The 19,067-nt window shown below is 53.7% G+C and overlaps 7 protein-coding genes across 7 annotated transcripts; 4 read left to right on the top strand and 3 right to left on the bottom strand.

Annotated features, from left to right (window-relative positions):
* Positions 1-387: 387 nt before the first annotated feature.
* On the bottom strand, positions 388-1,634 carry V1518DRAFT_416493 (NADP-dependent oxidoreductase domain-containing protein). The gene is made up of 3 exons (XM_066904067.1): positions 1,523-1,634; positions 1,405-1,473; positions 388-1,349 (listed from the first exon to the last, which is right to left on the bottom strand). The coding sequence occupies exons 1-3, from the start codon at positions 1,565-1,567 to the stop codon at positions 471-473; spliced, it is 993 nt and encodes a 330-aa protein (XP_066760012.1). The 5' UTR covers positions 1,568-1,634; the 3' UTR covers positions 388-470.
* Positions 1,635-6,839: 5,205 nt separating this feature from the next.
* Positions 6,840-8,839, top strand: V1518DRAFT_416483 (pyridoxal phosphate-dependent transferase). Its single transcript, XM_066904066.1, has 2 exons — positions 6,840-7,161; positions 7,217-8,839. The coding sequence occupies exons 1-2, from the start codon at positions 6,873-6,875 to the stop codon at positions 8,755-8,757; spliced, it is 1,830 nt and encodes a 609-aa protein (XP_066760011.1). The 5' UTR covers positions 6,840-6,872; the 3' UTR covers positions 8,758-8,839.
* Positions 8,840-8,944: 105 nt separating this feature from the next.
* On the top strand, positions 8,945-10,354 carry V1518DRAFT_373220 (uncharacterized protein; the record flags this gene model as incomplete). The annotated part of the gene is made up of 1 exon (XM_066901423.1): positions 8,945-10,354. One exon carries the CDS (start codon positions 8,945-8,947, stop codon positions 10,352-10,354), a length of 1,410 nt encoding a protein of 469 aa, XP_066760010.1.
* A 2,429-nt stretch (positions 10,355-12,783) lies between these two features.
* Positions 12,784-13,329, bottom strand: V1518DRAFT_373269 (uncharacterized protein; the record flags this gene model as incomplete). The annotated part of the gene is made up of 1 exon (XM_066901428.1): positions 12,784-13,329. The coding sequence occupies one exon, from the start codon at positions 13,327-13,329 to the stop codon at positions 12,784-12,786; it is 546 nt and encodes a 181-aa protein (XP_066760009.1).
* Positions 13,330-13,395: 66 nt separating this feature from the next.
* Positions 13,396-15,379, top strand: V1518DRAFT_416478 (ABC1 family-domain-containing protein). The gene is made up of 2 exons (XM_066904065.1): positions 13,396-14,046; positions 14,091-15,379. Exons 1-2 carry the CDS (start codon positions 13,527-13,529, stop codon positions 15,164-15,166), a joined length of 1,596 nt encoding a protein of 531 aa, XP_066760008.1. The 5' UTR covers positions 13,396-13,526; the 3' UTR covers positions 15,167-15,379.
* V1518DRAFT_416477 (stretch-activated Ca2+-permeable channel component-domain-containing protein) lies at positions 15,380-17,426 on the top strand. The gene has a single exon (XM_066904064.1). The coding sequence runs from the start codon at positions 15,637-15,639 to the stop codon at positions 17,299-17,301; it is 1,665 nt and encodes a 554-aa protein (XP_066760007.1). The 5' UTR covers positions 15,380-15,636; the 3' UTR covers positions 17,302-17,426.
* Positions 17,298-19,059, bottom strand: V1518DRAFT_416475 (major facilitator superfamily domain-containing protein). Its single transcript, XM_066904063.1, has one exon. The coding sequence runs from the start codon at positions 19,019-19,021 to the stop codon at positions 17,369-17,371; it is 1,653 nt and encodes a 550-aa protein (XP_066760006.1). The 5' UTR covers positions 19,022-19,059; the 3' UTR covers positions 17,298-17,368.
* Positions 19,060-19,067: the final 8 nt, after the last annotated feature.

Raw genomic sequence — 19,067 nt, 5'->3', positions numbered from 1 at the left:
TGGCGTTGGGAGTCAGCTTGACCGCAGAGAGTTCCTGGACAGACGGAGCCATGGAAAATAGGTTGAGGGTCCATATCTGCGAGTGTACTCGCGCAGATTTATGAGGCTACTACAGCGGTACCTTCGTGGCTGCTGCGGTGGAGACTAGACGTCTTGCGTCCCCGCTTTGCCGTGTAACATAGGCTATTGGCAGATGACGGATAGGAATCACTCATCTCGGCATTTGTTCAGCTGGGTGTATGCTAAGAATAACCCACGTACCAAATTAGACGTTGAATACGAATGCAATAGACTAGTCACCTAGTACACTTAGCGAACCCAACCAAGTTAACTAGAGACCGATCTCAAGACCACATGTGACAGTCTTAAGAGATGATTGTTAGATAGTTACTCAATCAAACTAGATTATTGCCTATACTACAACATTTTCATTCAGTTTCAGCGCATCTCGGCGAGTATACTTACTATGCTTAGGCAAAGATTCTTAGAGGCGAGGTCACGAGGTAGTGTCCGGGGTCATTGAATCGGAGGTCGCAGTCAAGAGCAGAAATGCATGCAATTTCAGCATCCTCGAGGTCAAACGAGGTTACATCGAGGTTCTGGAGAAGACGCTCCTTCGAATTCGACTTGGGAATAACCGCGATTCCGCGTTGCGTAGCCCAACGGAGAAGCACTTGCGCCGGCGTCTTAGAGTACTTCTCAGCAAGACTCTTCACAACATCACTTTCAAACAGTGGTCCGATAGCCTTCGCCTTGCTGGAAAAGTCCTCAGGAAGCTCGAGGAAAGACTGAGGTCCGAACGACGAGTACGCGGTGATGGCAATTCCGTTTTCCTTAGCCATTAGAATCAACTGTGGTTGAACGAGGTAGGGATGGTGTTCAATCTGCAGCGCAGATATAGGGTAGCGCGCGTAGCTCTGAACGTCGTACAAAAGCTGCGCCTGGAAGTTGGACACACCAATGGACCTGGCGATTCCTAAGTCAACAACTTCCTCCATGGCCTTCCAGGTCTCGGAAATTGGGACCTTGTCGAGGGCAACGGCGGATCTCTCGGCATCAACCCACCAAGCAGGGAACTCGAGCACAGACGGATCTATATACTTCTGTGCAACGGGAAAGTGCATGAGGTAGAGATCGATATATCCCAAGCCCCAGGACTCGTTCTGCTTCTTTGCCATCTCGAGGACATGCTCCCTTCTGTGGTAGTTGTTCCAAAGCTTCGTAGTGATGAAGATTTCCTCGCGGGTGACGAGACCGTCGGCAATGGCGCGTCGGATACCCTCGCCGGCCTCCTTCTCATTCTGATAGTCGTATGCACCGTCAAACAAACGGTAGCCGAGCTTGATAGCCTACATGAGTCTGTCAACAATTATTCCTAGTTTCAATAACGTAGAAAACACGTACATTGTATACGGTGTCGGCGGCGGTGTCGCGGGGAACCTTCCAGAGGCCGAAGCCGACCTGTGGCATATCCTTGGAGGCGGTCAATGCTAGCCAACACTAGTTCGCAGCGATCACTTACGAAGCCCGACGCAAGCCTAATCTTCGGAACGGAAATGGCAGACATGGTTGGTGAAGTGCAATAGTACAGCAGAGCGACGAGTTATGTCGAAGTCCGCTGTCGACTCTGTTATAGCTCCGGGACGATTGAGTTGGGGTCCGCGCACACGTGCGGCCCGCTCGCGCATAAACTTCCGAATTTGGTGCGAACAGCCTAGCTACCCCAAAATATAGATTGGAAACTTCCTCCCCCTGGATGCGGCTTGATCCGACACAATGTTATAGGATCCGGTTAAATAAACAGGCCCAGTCGGCACCGACAGGCTCGTCGCCCAGCCTCTCGCAACAGCTTCTCGCTTCCAGTCCGTAACGAATTCCCTTTCAGTCGTGGCCATCGCTGCTTCCACGTCGCTTGAGCTCTATCTGTCTTTGCTGCTGCCAAATGCATGTCTTCGTTTCACAGTCGATCATTAGATCAAGTTGTAGGTGACCTTCGATTTCGCGCCTGGGGAGGGCGAGGTGCGCGTGTTCACGTTGACGCTACGCACTGGTATATGCGGCTCCGAAATTCACTTTTCGGAAGAGGGGACGCATCGGAGAACTCCCCCCAGGGCCGACTGCATTCTAGATCACGGGGAATCTGGCAATTGTAGCTCTGGGTGACGGCGTTGTGAACTTTGAAATCGGCGAGCGTCGTTGTCTATCGACTATGCATCTAAACGTAACCTTGTCAGGTGACCGCGTTGCGATTTAGTCTCAGATTTCATGCTCCGATGCTCCAATGCTCCAACTGCCGCAGTGGTGGCTACAATCTCCTTCTGTACGGACATCAAGTTTTCTGGAGTTTACCCCTAAGATAGTACTCCAGTACAATAGAAGGTCGACTCAGTCAAATATTTTGAGCACTCTCACATATGATATTTTGTGGCAATATCATAATACTCACCGCAAGTATGTTCACCTCTGAAACCCACAGTAGCCCCGTAATATCATGATAGCAGCCCGGATATGATAGAATTAATGTTCTGATCTGCCCAGAACATTGTGAAAAATATTACGATAATTAGTACCAAACCCTCTGTCTGTCGCTGCAAATACAAACCGTAACCAACACAACAATGTCATGGGCTGTAGAGTCATCAACACAATATTAATTAAATTTTTTTGTACTGTTCACTTATAAAACTGAAAATAAACAGGCTGTAAGCTAGTATTGATAATATGATATCAATATCATGATATCCTAAATTCGATATAGTAAGGGAACATGCCCTTATAAATTGCCTGACACAACAACTCACTCTCAAGCCCCGTTCGTTGGGTCGCCGTCTGTGGTTCTGCAGGCGGTAGGACTGGCACATATCTCCTTCATAAAAAGGTTTCTTGATCTCCTGAGCAGGCGTTATTGGTCTGACTACCCTCTAGGTCTATCCCGCGTCTGGAGGTACTACTCGTTATCTCATATATCGGCCCTTCAGTATCTGGAGCTTGCAAAGTAGTTTGTTCCATGTGCAAGCACATATCCTGTTGGCCTGACCAACAACCCATTAGGAAACGCTGCCGAGATCTGCAAGCTGTCTGGCTTGACAGAGTACGATGCGCCCTTCCGTCATTCTGGAGTGTACAGGGCGTCAGTCGTCCTTCGTGACTACTTGCTTCCCCGCCAAGCGTTGCGGTCAGGTTATGGTCGTTGGCGTTAGCAAGGTAAATTTTGAGCAACCTTCCGTTCATACATGTGTCTGACCGAGATTGATCTCATGCTCATTCGCTGCTATCACGATAATTAGCCTGCCCGTGTTGTGGCATTCATATCTACTATCCTCATCCTCGACATTTTGGTCGTGGGCATAATTTCATCTCAAAGTACTGTCGAGGCTCTCACTCTTGCTGGTGATATCAACAATTGCAGTATCAAGGTGCACATCACAGATGACGTTCTCTGGACCAACAGATAGGTGAAGCATTGTGCAGAGGCTGACTCGAGTGTATAGATAGTCGACTGTTTTTACCAGGTTTTCCTTCTAAGCTATAATCTTGCGAGTGTTGCGACGCGAGGACTCAGCTGTGCGTAGCCCACACCGTCAGGGACCACGAGTCGGTATTCAGGAAATACCGGGGCAACATAGGGTTTAAAATCTTCAGGGGTGACGGGTGAAGATCTGCCCAGTCATCGCGCCAATCCAGTGCGCTGAAACCAACAGGGTCCACCGTGATCCCATGATGAGGTTGAATGCTATATTACTCCTTTCCTATTCTCCATGGGCAGGCTTCGAGGAGAGGAATGCAGGATCGCGAAGCGATCTCATACATAGCGCAGAAATCTCATGCAATGCCAAGGAATTGATGCCTCGTCCGAAGTTTCTTGCGCAGCAATATCAAGCTAGCGACGGGCACTTGATCGTCAATCATGAGAAGTGCGGATCAGCATGACACCCAAAAAGCTCTCGAGTACGAAATCCAATCTGTTCCATTCTATATGGTTTCTATCGCAGCCAGAACAGAGGCCGGGCCACGTCACAAAAATGGGACACAGGCGATATTTGTGACTCTCGAGAGGCACTGTAGTCCCAATGGCGCAGATTCTAACGGTTAGGGTTTGCTAGAGTGGGCAGGTTGTACCAGCAACTCTCTAAAATTGAGGCTCAATGCGACGAGTCCAAATCCCAAGGGTCACAGCCATATAGGTACCCTAACATTGGGGGCCCATTTCTTACTACTAAGATAGTCGAAATCCCGAAACTGAACTAGTGACTTCAGAGGCCCCACCTGGTGCGTCAATAGGCTCGGCCCGGAGACTGAGTTGGCACATGCCGAGAGTGCTCGGTCTGAGCCGCATGTCCATCGCCACAGGAGGTGCATGTCATGACCACATACCCTCGCCCTACGAATTTTCTACAACCAAAGTTTTCTGGACGCTTCCTCGGACTCAACGGCGGTGTTCTCGTGGGCATGAGCCGCATTAAGTAATATCATTTCTCACAATTCATGTCCCTGACCATATAGTTTGAAGCTGATTTGCATGTTCAAGAACTGCTTCGCCAAGCTGAGCAGTGAATAGTTGCCTGAATTATTAAGCAATTGTTCTGTATTGGTTAGCTTGTGACATGCATCACTGACGGGCTCATCGGCTTAATATGCCGTTGTCTGCAAAACAGCATGCCCTCTTATTCTGTTCTGTCTGTCATACCAGGCAAATTAACGTATGTCACTTACTAGTAGTGTTATATTGCTTAGATACCACTATGATCCAAGGAGGCTGCAAGACTGATGAGAGAGTTGAAGAGTGGTGGTGTATTCACCAAAATTATTGCTAGTGAAGTAGCCAGGAACACCTCCCAATAACAAGTGAGTGTGATTTATGCACACCACGCTGCCGCAATCATGCCTCTTAATACTTTTGGCATCTCAGTTGTACGGGTTGAGCTAATGGACAATCCACTTGTTTATCATTGCCTCCAACTTATTGCGATCAAATTGCCAAAATATAATTGCTTCTTTGTCAGTCATGGTATCGTGAAATCGTCAGTCTGGCAGGTGTACTGTTGATATTATCATGTTTCCAGAATATCCCTTCCCTGCAATAGAAGAGGTACGGAGACTGTAAGCAGGATTGGTGTAACTGCTTGGCAACGACATGGCATTAATCTTTGTCATCTGATGGATCATTGGTGTGATACAGTGCATGAGCGAACTCCGTGAACTTCGAAGAAGCAGATGCAAGAGAGTTTGTCGCTAATTTGCATGACTACAAAATGAATCTATTTTCAAGATTTCAGATATCTCCGGATTTCTTTGCAGAAGCAGTTTCTGTGGAGTGGCAAATTCAACTGCAATTTTGTTCATGGCCACCATCAGGAGAGAGTTAAGAGGCGGAGTAGATGTTGCTGCTGAATCAGGGCAGTAGTTATCTGTTCTGGTAGTTTGTGAGCATGGAGTCCTCAAGGAAAAACAAGAAGCGGGAATTGCCATGTGTGTCTTGGACTGACGGTGAGAGGATTAAGAATGGAAGTGTGCTGCTGAGATAGGATGGGACTGACGCAGAATAGTCCACAAATTAAGAATCCTCTGGTGCCACCAGTCAAAGGTATGGGTTATGAGAGGTTCAAACATTGCTTGCGATGTGAGCTGGTGGGAATATTGAAGACCCCGAGTTGAATGGCGGTGGAAATCTTGACATGGGCAAAGTACTGCAGTAGTAGCTACTGTAGATGCGCAGACACCTGTGACCCTGCTACTCCAGCAAAAAGCCAGCAGTTTTCTTCCTTGTTTGTAGTAGAGTAGCACAATGATGATCAAGGAAGAGCCGACAAGAGGCCGAGTGGTTAAGTGGATTTCATAGCAGCAAAGATCTCGAGGTGGAGTTGCAAACATAACGGAAGTGTAGTTCTAGCGCTTACCAAATGACAGCGGAGCGGAAGAAGAAACGAGACAAATGAGCGCACAGAGCATGCTCTGATATGAAAGAACGAGCAGCAAACGCGGATCCAGCGTGACAAGGAATGGCGGACAGTTGTACCATTGAATCAGGCCGGGGTTTGAAAGTAGACGATGGGCGACGATGAGAACAGCGAACGACTTACCTGCACGATCAGATTAGTGTCGGGCGGAGATCGAGAGCGAGATGGGACTTAGACGAGTGAATGAGCGGAAGCGAGGTGAAGACGAGAGTCCTGTTTCTCGGATGTCGTGACGAGAAGACGGTGTCGACGTGTCGGCACCTTCGGCGGAAGAGCCAGTCTGACAGTTCTTATTTTCCGCTACAGTTCGCGTCCAGGAAGACGCGTGAAACGGCGAGTAAGAACCGCGCGAAGCCTGGCCCGTCATGTAGTGCGCGGATTGAAAAGCGGTGGCGCGATGTCTCTAGGGAGCTTTGATTCGGCGGTTCCGACGCGGTAATGCGCGCGGCGGAGTCGCGGAGGAAGGGCAGCAGCAACGCGGTGATACGATCTACGATTCTGCATACGGCGGAGCAGACCGCCGACTACAAGTCCTCTCGCGCGATCGCACACTGCGCAGACCGCTAGACTCGACGATGATGAGTTGCCAGCGAGGACCTGAATCCTCGAACGGCTGCGGGCTTCGCGGACGGAAAGCGTAAGCATAAAAAGGCTGGTCTGATGTTCCTCGGGCGGCCGCGCCTAATGTGGTTAGCGTAGTCCCAGCCACACTACAGCCGCTTGATAACGCGGGTCGAGACCGCACTGCCACATAGCTGTCCAATCGCCGCGTCGCTATTTGGCGCACCCGCCACGTTCCAGCCACACACCGCCACGGGCCCTCAACGCCGCCGAAAATACAAAACTCCACCGTTCCTCGGCTCGCCAACTCTTCCGTATCGTCTTTCCTCAACACCACACACTCAGTCAAGTGCAATGGAGTTCCTTGCTCGCCAGTCTCGTGCCCTTTGCCCCTTCCTCGGCAAGACCTCCCCGGCCAAGCTCCGCGCTCTCGCCGCGCATGGCTCCAACGGGGGCCCCTCCCTCCAGACAGTCGCGCGCCAGTGTCCGGTTATGGGTGCCGCCATGGGTGCTGTTCAGCAGGCTCGCGGTTACGCCTCCTCCACCAAGCCGACCGCCTTCGAGCATTCTACTCCTGCGGCTGCCAACGAGACTTCCCTCGAGAGTGTCCACGCCAAGGTCGGCGTTTTTGACACCTCCAAGGGTAGGTTGTTTGACTCGTGCTAGACTCCTTATTTCTGCACTAACACCGGCGCCAGGAATCTGCAAGCATGGTCTGGCCGTGATGCAGGCTGTTCAGGCTGCATCTGGCACTGAGAAGTCTGCCGCAAAGGTCGCTGCTGCTCCTGCAAAGGTTGCGAAGATCGACCGCGATCCCGCACTCTTCAACTACGAGGCTTTCTACGAGAACGAGCTCCACAAGAAGCACAAGGATAAGTCTTACCGCTACTTTAACAACATCAACCGTCTCGCCAATGAGTTTCCCAAGGCTCATATGCACGACGAGATGGAGCGTGTTACTGTCTGGTGCTCCAACGACTACCTCGGTATGTCTAAGAACAAGGATATGCTCAAGACCATGCATGACACCATGGATAAATACGGTGCCGGCGCTGGTGGTACTCGCAACATCGCCGGCCACAACAAGCATGCGCTCGAACTCGAAGCTGAGCTCGCTACTCTCCATTCCAAGGACGCTGCTCTCGTTTTCTCTTCCTGCTACGTCGCCAACGATGCCACGCTCTCTACTCTCGGTTCCAAGTTGCCCAACTGTGTTATCCTGTCCGATCAGCTTAACCATGCCTCCATGATTCAGGGTATCCGTCACTCCGGCACGCGCAAGATAGTTTTCAAGCACAACGACATGGCCGATCTCGAGGCCAAGCTCAAGTCCCTCCCTCTTGATACCCCTAAAATCATTGCCTTCGAGTCTGTTTACTCCATGTGCGGCTCCATCGCTCCCATTGAGAAGATCTGCGACCTTGCCGACAAGTATGGTGCCATCACGTTCCTCGATGAAGTCCACGCTGTCGGCATGTATGGTCCCAATGGTGCCGGTGTCGCCGAGCATCTTGACTTTGAGGCTCATTCTGAGGGCCGTCCCGACGGCACCGTCATGTCTCGCGTTGACATCATCACTGGCACTCTCGGCAAGGCTTACGGCGCTGTTGGCGGTTACATCGCTGGCTCTTCTTTCTTTGTTGACATGATCCGCTCTCTTGCTCCCGGATTCATCTTCACCACCTCCCTTCCCCCGGCCATCATGGCCGGCGCCCGCACAGCCATCCAGTACCAGAAGAAGACACTGCAGGACCGCGTCGCTCAGCAGGTTAACACTCGTTATGTGAAATCCAAGCTCGCTGATCTGGGCATCCCTGTGGTCCCTAATCCTTCTCACATCGTTCCCGTCCTCGTTGGTGACGCCGAGCTCGCCAAGCAGGCCTCTGATATGCTTCTCGACCGCTTCGACATCTATGTGCAGTCCATCAATTACCCCACTGTCCCTGTTGGTGAAGAACGCCTTCGCGTGACTCCCACTCCTGGCCACGGCCCTGAGCTTGCTGACAAGCTTGTTGCCGCGCTGGAGGTCGTTTGGAACGAGCTTGGCTGCAAGCGCGTCCAGGACTGGGCTGCCGTTGGCGGACTGGCTGGTGTCGGCGTCAAAGATGCCACGCCGGTCAAGAATATGTGGACTGATGCTCAACTCGGCCTTATTCCTGCAACTTCGATTCATCTGGATGCTGGTGTGGCTAAGAAGGACACCGCGTCCGAACTTGCCGCCGTTCAGGCTTCGTTGTAGCGGATGTAGTTATATTGCGTGGGGGTTCTAGCACTTACTTTTCTGTAGGCGAGGGGATTCAATAAAGATGATGAACTTAGAATTGTTTGTCGACGAGTGCGAATCACGTGTGCCCAGTTTCGGATTACATAGTAGTTGCAGTGAACGCCCTAAACCATCTCCGCCATCACGCAAACCACCACCTACCATGGATCCCCCCAACTCCCTCCTTCGCTCGCCGTGGCGGACGTTAAGCCGTCTATCGTCGCTACGGACATCTGTTGTTGCCCAAGTCGTGCGCGAAAAGAGCTCCTCCGCAACGCGGTTACCAAGAACTATCACCGCCGCCACCACCACTGCCAACGATCTCTCGCGCACCTTCCACGATTACCTCGCACATGCACCAGTTCCGTCGTTGTCACGACCACGCCGTATCGTCGATGAATCCAAATCCCCCGTACATGTTCACTACGCGAGCGTCGTTTCCGTGCTGGGCGGGATAATGGACTCCGCGATCCCTTCGCCGTCCATGCTCGCCGACTCAGAGAAGCAACACCTGCCCTCGCGCAAATGGGCCGTAACAGCGGCTGATGAACTCCGGACTTGCCGGGACGAGCGCGATTTACTTGCTGTATTTGAGCATTTCTACATTCGCGGTGAGTTGGACCGGGAGACGGCGCGGGAAATTCTGTGGAGTTCACGCTTGCGCAGCGCGGAGGCCGTCGAGCGGATAGCTGAGTTCACGACATATTCGACATCGTTGGCGGGATGGTCGCCGCATGCTGCGCATGGGTTTGCGCTTGAGTTACTAGTTAAACGGATCGTTCTCCGCCTGCGCGCCGCTGGGCGTAACGCGGCGGTGGATGAAGACGACGCCGCGGTGTGGAGAGCGTATTCAGCCGCTACCTTTGAGAATGTTTTTGTTCCCGCGATGGAGAATAGTTATTTATCCAACGACGCGATACGGAGCGTGTGGTATCTCATCGCCGTTGCTGAGGCGCAGTTCGATATCGTCGGGCGCGCCGTTTATGCGTGGCTTGCCTTGCTGCGCGACGAGAAGGTTGATGCTGTAAAAGCCGTGAGCACGGCGAACGCAGTTGCGCAAATGTGGATTACGGGTGCAACGACGCGGAATAAGCATTTGCAGTCTATCGCGTCGTCGTTTCTTACCGCGCCGGCGGCGGCGAGGTATCTTCCGCCGGCGACGGTGTTTGCGGTAAAATTTATCGACAGCATTCTATCACTTGTCTCGCCAACTGAAAAGCAGCTTATGACTAAATTTGCAAAGATGACGAACCTGTTGAAGAGTCCACCGACGGATAACGTCAGCGCGGCGAGCACGCAGCAGATATTAGTCGCGGCGCTTGACATCCACGATCAACTCCGCGCAGAGGCCGCAACAACGGCGGCAGCACTTATTACAAAGTTCGTCGCGGAGAATAACATCTTCGCGCGCAAGGCGCAGGCGCCGGTGGCCATTGGAGCGGAAGTGCTGTCTGACGCGCTGTTGACGAAGCGGTTACGCAAGGTTGTGGCCAAGCCAAACAGCGTAGGCACAGGGTCGGCGGATCTTAGTGATGATATTGTCTGGCGATTCCTTAGCGCAGCGGTAAAATGATTGCATATGGTGTGGTTTGGTTACACAATGGTATTGTACATACACGGTTCGGTTGGGATTATATAATATCAAAACAAAGAAATTAACCAGCAAGCTCCTATACACCACATCCCATCATATCACCACGCGATGAATCGACACTTCGTACGTTTTCAAGTACGCGAGACTTGAATACCCAGCCTCGTACATCGCCTCTTCTTTAACCATCTCTTTCGTCGCGTCTTCGCGCTGCTTCCGCCGCAGCGCCATCGCGTGCTCGCACGGTATCCCAGTTCGCGACCAGCTCATGCAGGAACAGTACCGCATGTCGAGGTCGATTACGTACTCGGCTGCCGTTGTGGTGGACGCGGCGAGCGAGATCATTTGGTCGAGCCCATAGCCAGTGCCGACTGTGTCCTGGAAAGGATCGCCCTTGGCAGGGCCGACCATGGCGATGGGCGATAAGCCGGTGTGCAAGTCGGAGAAGAAGGTACCTTCGTCGGGGAGGTATAGAGGCATCGCGGCGTCTGGCGGGGGAATCTCGCCAAATCGCACGTGCCAGGAAGAGGAGGTATTGCTACTCATGAGTGCCTGCTCCACACGGAGCACTTTGTTCTTGACTGACCGCAACGCGTCATCTGCGCGCCGGCGCGCAAAGTTTGACACCGGTTGTCCTTCCGAGTACATCTTGAGCGCCATGCGACGACGGCACTCGAATAAATCCGCAAGGCCGTTTGTGATGAGCGTTGCGAGTTCGCAGCAAGGCATGTTTAAGTCGGGCGTGCGCAATTCGCATAAGTTTGGGAACAATTCAGCATGTGCGCTTTCCTCGGGTGGGCTCGGTGCACTGACGCCAGTCGCCGCTATGCGTCCGTCTGCAGTGTATGGTATCACGGAGCACTTTATAAAATCTGTGGACGGGGAGGGAAGCTTCGTCTCGCCGATGACCGCGCGGTGGCCAAGGAAGCGCCAGTCCGCGAGCACGCGCATGACGTTCGCGTCGAGGATGCCGTAGCGGGTGCCGGAGAACTGTGATTCCGCCCACAACGCCGCCGGCCAGCGGTACAGCAGCCAGTCACGCTGATGCGGGGACAAACTGTGGTCGAGCACGGTCTCGAATTCTGCTCTGGTGGAGGCTTTAGCAGCGAGGATGACGGAGTCGGCGATGGACGGACCGAGCTCCTTCTCGATTGCCCAGTAGAGAAAGCGTAGGCAGAGCGCGTGCTTGGCGGCGCTGTCAGGGAAAACGAGTTTAACGGCAGCTTGGACGCCGAAGCGGTGGTCGGAAACGAAGGTGAGGCTACGGACGTAGTCGCAGACGCGGTGGCAGGACCAATCAGAGTTGTGCTTGCAAATGTACGCGACTATGGCACGGCGGAGGGAGTCGAGGAACCAGATCCAGGTAGGCTCGTCTTCGATCTTGACGATGCCAAAAGCAAGGGGGAGCTGCTCGTCTTCGGCGTCGCGCGCGGTCGCAACAAGCATGACGGCTTTGATGGATGCAGACCAGATAAAGCGGCCCAGCGAGATCACAGGGCGACAGTGCAGAAGTCCGTTGAGCGCGCCGCCGTATGTCCAGAACATGCGTCGGAAATTGCACTGCCTCGGATCCGGTAGCAATGCTCCCCGGCCGAGCTCGTCCTTAAGCTCGATTACGGCATGTGACGCGGGGTCGGTGCAGCCGAGGAGACGGCAGAAGCGGTCGGACAGGTCGCAGAGGTGTGCGCATTTGGGGCGAGAGTTAATGAGGTGTAGTGCCACCTCTCGTGCGCGCCAGGCTTGCTTGTAGGAGATGGTAGTGTGGTATTGAGTCTGGATGTGCGCGATAATGTCCTTTGGCGGGGTCGCGGGGTTGGCGAGAATGAGCACGACGACGCGGCGGGCAATCCACGTGGAAGAGGCGATAGCGTTGGAAGGACGGTGGGAGAAGCAGGTGTGATTCGGGCGGTAGACGGTGATGACGAAGGGGTGCGTCGTAGCAGCGGCGATGTTCGGCGCACGAGAACGAGAGGAATGCAGGTACCAGGCGCAGCCGTGCTGCTTGCAGCGGACAGTGTAGCGCATGGAGTTGGACTTGATGCAGGCGAACTCCCAGTCGTCGCGGATGGAGACGGCAGAGAGCAAGTCCTTGAGTTCGGAGCGCCGGGAGAAGGACATTCCCAGCGCGAGTTCCGGAGGGGAGGGCGGGTGCACCGGAGAGTCATCGGGGGTGTCATCGGGGGTGTCAAGGACGGTGGAGGCGTCGTCGAAGGCATCGCCGGTGAAGTCGGCGGCGTTTGGCACGTGCATCCGAGGTCGAGGCATCGCTCGGTCAGAGCAGAGGGTATAAATCGGGGAAATGGTGATGGTGAAGAAGGTGAGCAAGTCGGAATTTGCTACCGACGACGGTCCAGACCATCTATCGCCGCTATCGCCGGGATACGCTCTTCCGCTAACGCCGGAGCTACGCTTCAGGCTTCGCGATCTTCCGCATGCGGCAGCTCGACCTCAAAGTCCAGCGACAAATACGCACTCTCCCGTAGGGGAACGGCTCGCAGTCGTCCTCCTGAACCAACGCCAAACTGCTCCAAGTCCCGATCGAGTTGTCGTAACTGCCGCGCATGAGGAGGCTCGTAGACCCACTCGCTGATCCAGCCAGTGAAGAACCCCAACACTGCACTCGCGATATTGCCCCACGTGAGAGGATAGCAAGCATTGTCAAGCCGTGCGTTGACCTCGCCCACAATAGTATAGAACTGCAATTCGTCGATATACGCGCTGAGCGGGTACTCCGGGTACACGTCGAGATACGCCGGGGTGCTCGAGGGATCGCGCTGGTCGCTGTATAATCTGTGCGCGCGAACCACACAAGTGTTTGTAGCACGCGTATGGGTGGTCGCGTGCGGGTTCGCGGCGTGCGAGACGTGGCGGCGTGCGAGACCGGGGTGTGCCGGAAGATGGTCACTGAGTGGCCAGCGCGGGTCGGCGTCGTCGTGAGGGTATTCTTCGACGAACATCGTAAGATCCTGTGACCACTGCTCGTCTGTTGCGGGATTCTGCGGATCCATTTTGCTTGTGGGCAATGTTGGCGGAGAAATAAGTGCGTACAGGCCCAGTAAACAAAACCGGCGAGAATTTAGTCGACCACAAGCCCCGCTCCGCACCACTCCGCCAGCATTCTTCACCACCCGCACCTACTCCGTCGCCATACACAATGGCCCCAACAGCGGCCGACCTGATCCGTCTCTCCGCGGCGGTCTGCCAGTCTGCTGCCCACGTGCGGACGCTCTATTGTGCGAAGGCAGATCTCTTCTACCGCACATCCTCGCTCACGACCTCCTTCCGAGCACGCCTAGCACGACCATCCCACGTCGCCGGCTCGCTCATTGCATCCTCCTCACCCATTGTAAAACCAGGAATACCACGTGCGTACTCCACCCGCGCGTCACCTCCTTCCGACGATGTTCCAGAGACGACGTCACACAAGCTCGCCACACCGCGGATGACAGAGTCGCCTGTTCCATCGACGCGCATTGGACGCATGTTTCACTACGGCAGCATTGTCACCGGTATGGGCATCGGCGCGCTGCGCGAGGGCGTGCGGCGGTTGGGCGATGGCGAGGCGAAGGAAGGGTCGTTGATCATGAACCCCGCTAACCTCGAGATGCTTGTGGGAAAGCTTTCGCGCATGCGCGGTGCTGCGTTGAAGTTTGGCCAGATGCTGAGCTTCCAAGGTATATTCATGATCCCTAATAATTTTTGCTTGCTAAACTCTTAGATTCCTCTCTTCTGCCCCCCGACATCCAGCGCGTTCTCACACGCGTGCAAGACCGCGCAGACTACATGCCGCGACGCCAGCTCGAGCGTGTGCTGTCGCAAGACCTCGGCCCAAATTGGAATTCCTTCTTTGCTACATTCGACTACATGCCCATTGCCGCCGCATCCATCGGCCAAGTACACGTCGCCACTCTAGCTTCCACCGGCGCCGACGTCGCGGTGAAGGTGCAATACCCTGGTGTCGCGTCCTCAATTTCTTCGGATCTAAACAACCTAGCGGTGCTGTTGACTGCGTCACGATTACTGCCCCCAGGATTGTATCTCGACAAAACCATCGCCAACGCGCGCACTGAGCTTGCGTGGGAATGTGACTACGTGCGCGAGGCGGAGTGCTTGAACAAGTTCAAGGCTCTTCTCAAAGACGACCCAGTTTTCGACGTTCCGTCCGCCATCGTCGAAGCCAGCGGTCCGCACGTACTCACAATGCAGCGCATGTACGGCGTCGGCGTGACAAAAATCGAAACTCTCCCGCAAGCCACGAAAGACTGGATCGCGACGCAGATTTTGAAGCTGTGTCTACGCGAGGTTGCAGAGTTCCATTATATGCAGACCGACCCGAATTGGACAAACTTTCTGTATAATGAAGCGACGCGAAAGATTGAGTTGCTCGATTTTGGGGCGTCGAGGGAGTATCCGGCAGACTTTGTCGCAAATTACGTCGGCGTGCTCAAGGCTGCAGTGCGCGGAGATCGCGATGGGTGCGAGGAGTACTCAAAACGTCTAGGCTATCTAACCGGTCTCGAATCCCCCGCGATGCTGAACGCACATATTGAGAGCATTCTCACCCTTGCCGAGCCGTTCTGCAAGGGCGAAGAAGAACTATACGACTTTTCTCACCAGACAGTGACTGACCGCGTGCGCGAGCAGATTCCGTTGATGATTCGAGAACGGCTTACGCCCCCGCCGGAAGAGACCTATAGTTTGCATCGCAAAATGAGCGGTGCGTTTTTGCTATGTGCGAGACTGAAGGCGAAGGTGCCCTGTAGTGCGATCTTTGAGGAGGTCGTGGGGGCGTAGTGTATATAATCGAAATTCGCCATCTCTCCAGTGCCTTTCATTCGTCCACATTCTCCTTATGTCGCATCGATTAATTACATGTCAATGTCCTGCCCACTTGTGCATACCTGCTGTAAATAAGATAGCGTGTCCTTGTTGCCTCTCACATAACTGGCTTGGGAACTTGTCTTACCGCCGTGCCTCGTGAGAAGTTATGTGCTGTGTCACCCAAGTTCCGCAGAGAACTGCTGTAATCGATTGCTAGTGACCAATACAAATACACAGCACACTACGAATATTGCTGCACAAGTGAATTCACATTTAATTTGTGCATCTCATGCGCACTCATATCAGTGAAGTCTAGGCGATTATTGAGGCGGTTCGCGACTTCGGCTTCAACGACTTGCGTACGTTCTTCCTTCTCATCACAACCACCACCACCACCACATTATCAACCACCGCCCCACGCGCGTGTCGGGTACACCCTGCCCATGGCCACATTGGTCCGTCTGCTCGCAGTACTCCTCTTCACCCTTCTGGGCCTCCTTTTCACCACCAGCGGTTCTGAGCACACCGTCTTGGTTGCAGCCGCAGCAGATGAGGCAGCATTCGTATACGATGACTTTATCGGCGAGGAAATTGTGCTCCATGCGCCAGTATGGGATTCCCCAGTTGCGACAGAGGTGATGGGGAATGGAGATATAGAAAGTCGTGCGACGACTACGGGAGTGACTGAGTTTAGTATCGATGTTTACAGCAACGGCTCGATTCTTGCTACGTATAGTGCTAGTGACGATGAGGATATTTTAATTTTCGGTGCTGTATGTTGGCAGCCTGACATCATTGCTGGGGTGAGCGTGTCCGATGTGGATATTATTGCAGATTTACAACTATCTCTCAGCGTTGGCTCGACTCGGGATACCGCGGATGAGACGGTCGGCTTTGTGGACGGTGTGGTCAACATCACAGGTCAGTTCTCCAAGACGCTGTTTATCCACGTTATCGCGCCTACACTCGACACATCGAAATACTCGGGTTCGTGGCGTGTGGAGTTGTACGTACTGAACCTCGGCAAAGTGGAGAGTTACACGCCTTACACGAACAGCACTGGCGCATACGTCCTCGACACGGATAATTCCTCCGCTCTATTCCTATCCGAACCGATTTCGTCGACAAATGCGACCGCGTACAAGTTTTATGTGTATGCTGCGGATGATACCTCGTTGGTGGGGCTGTCGAAGTCACATTGTGCCGTCAAGAACGGCGCACACGTCGCGACGAGTAGCAATGCTGTTGAGAAGAATACAGACAAGATGTGGGGAAATGGCACTCGACAGACGACTTTTTTTTCGACATTAAACTCATCGACGACATACCTCGCTTACATTATCTCCGAGAATGTGAATGATTTACTCACGTTGCACGAAAGTCCCATCTCCGTTACCACCAAATCCAGTTCAACGTGTCGCATCGTGTATAACCTCGGCACATGCTCCGAAGTCGCGTACGCTGCGCCGTCGAATTCGTCTTTCACATCTACCACGAAACTGAGCAGCTGGTACGACTCAATTGCGAAGCAATACTACAAGAACTTCCAACTGTCAATGATGACGTTCCCATGCTACCTCACTGACAAACGGTACACTATTCTGCGCACCTGCGATGATTGCGAAGCCGCGTATAAGCGGTGGTTATGTTTAACACTCATCCCACGGTGTTACGAGGAGGATGTGCAAGGTTCCGCGGTATCGTATCGTGGGATTAATGATGGTGGGTATGAGAACACGGCAGTCGATGGGGCAAAGTTACGGACTGTGAATTCCTCACGGAATGATATGTACCTGAATTCGAAATTACAGCCGGATGAGTACACAGAGTTACTACCATGCAGCTATGAATGCCACAACGTGATGCAAAGCTGTCCTTCAACGCTAGGCTTCCAATGCCCGATCCCTGGAAAAGGCCTATACGAGGCGTATGGACGGTTAGACGCCAATATCTCGACCAACGGCGCCGTGTTGCCACTGCTGGGGAAGGATAACGTGACCTGCAACTTTTTGGGCACGGTGAACAAATTCTCCGCCGGCGCACATATTCGCGTGCCGATGATCGCGCTGAGCGTCGCTTCGATGGCCGCGGCGGCGATCCTCTTTTGATAGATAATGATTCCCATTTTGTTTCTATTTGCCTCTATGATATGCAATAATGACCTATACAGTACCTCTAATAAATCGGGATCGTAACCTTTTCCCGAATCTTCGCGCCGTAGCGATAAAATGCAAACGGAATCGGCACCATCACGACTGCAACAAAAGCGATTATGCTCGCGCCCCATGGCACGCCCAGCTCTGTAAACATAACTCTTCCGACAATCGGAAACCCCGCCGCCGCGACGGAGCGCAGGAAGGTAGTCGCTGCGACAACGGATGCGGCGTGGCGGGGAAACGCGTCGATGAGGTAGTTTAGACAGCCTTGGAAAATTGTTGTGAAGCCAGCTGCCAGTAATGCGAGGCCTGCCACTGGTGCAAGCCAGAAACATTGCGGCGAGGCTGTCCATCCGAAGAGGAATAATCCAACCGGCATCAGCAACGACCCGATTTTCATCGCATGCAAACGTTCCTCCGGCACTAGTCGCCCACCGTTTCTTTCCATTACGCGGCCATAGTGCACAGATACGGAGACATTGCCAATCGCGCCGAGTAGACACCCGCAAAACACGCCGAGTGACGGTAATGCCGCGATCACCCTAGGCCAACTGCGCACGTCAGCAAACGCGACGGGGACGGCCGTGACGGAGATGTATAGCACGCCGAAGACGAACGCGCCGTAGACGGAGATCAGCAGGACGATGGGTGTACACAGTAGGCGGAGGGGCCGGGTCAGATGCTTTGTCACGATTTTGGAGAAGGAGAGCTCGAGTTCCTCGAGACGGGCGTGGTGTTTCGTGTTCCCAGACTCGGCACGGACGGATCTTGCTTTTGCGACGAGGAGTAGCGGCGCATAAGTTTCGGGAACAGTGATCATCCCGATGGTAAACATCGTGAGCATGTATATGGCGGAGAAGTACTGCGTCCATCGCCATCCCGTGCTCTGCCCGAGTGTTGAAAACGCCGCGCCGATGAGTGGCGCCACAGCAGGTCCTCCTGTGACCACGAGACCGTACGCCACAAGAGCAATCGCACGCGTGCGGGGGCGCCAGATATCGCCTAATACGCCACCAGAGTTGGCGACGGGAGCGCCGCCGAAAAAACCTTCGAAGAAGCGGGTTATCATGATGCTTGGAAATGTGCGTGAGACGGCGCACGCGACAGAGAAGATGCCGGACACTGCAAGAGGGTATAATACGCCTTTTTTGCGACCGTAGAGTTCAGATACCGGCGCAAAGAAGAGCGGTCCAAGACCGATGCCGAGCATGAACACCGTGACACCGAGCATGGAGACCAATAACGGCACATCATATTCCTTCGCGACATCAGTCGCGACAGCGCCGTATATGGAACTCGACACCTGCGGCCCAAAAGTACACAGCGCGTATATCAGTGTGATGTATGCGCGTCTGTAGAACGGCCAGTTCAGCGGATTTGATGGGTCGTCGACACCGTCGAATGTGACAACGTACTTTTCCGCGTCGGTGGTGGTCGGTTGCGGTGTGAACGCGGCGATTTCTTCGATCGGGTCAATTTCCTCGCGGATCTCATCCAGTGGAGGGGTCGAAGCGGTGGAGTCAAAGGTGGTGTGGATTGGGTAGTCGGGGAGGTAGATTGTAGACGCTGCGGAGGAGGATACGACGTGTGCGGTGTCGTCGACGGGCCTGCGCCAGACGGGAGGCAGCTCGCGCAGTCGCGAGTTGACCATTTCGAGGTCGAGCATTTTCATTGTGGATGTGCCTGGTAACTTGGGACGGAATAAGGAACAGAATCAG

Source organism: Limtongia smithiae, assembly GCF_038497785.1.
Source record: "Limtongia smithiae strain NRRL Y-17922 unplaced genomic scaffold V1518scaffold_5, whole genome shotgun sequence".
Classification (NCBI taxonomy): Eukaryota; Fungi; Ascomycota; class Lipomycetes; order Lipomycetales; family Lipomycetaceae; genus Limtongia; species Limtongia smithiae.
The sequence above is the reverse complement of the archived record's forward strand: the minus strand, read 5'-3'. Positions and strand labels throughout refer to the sequence as shown.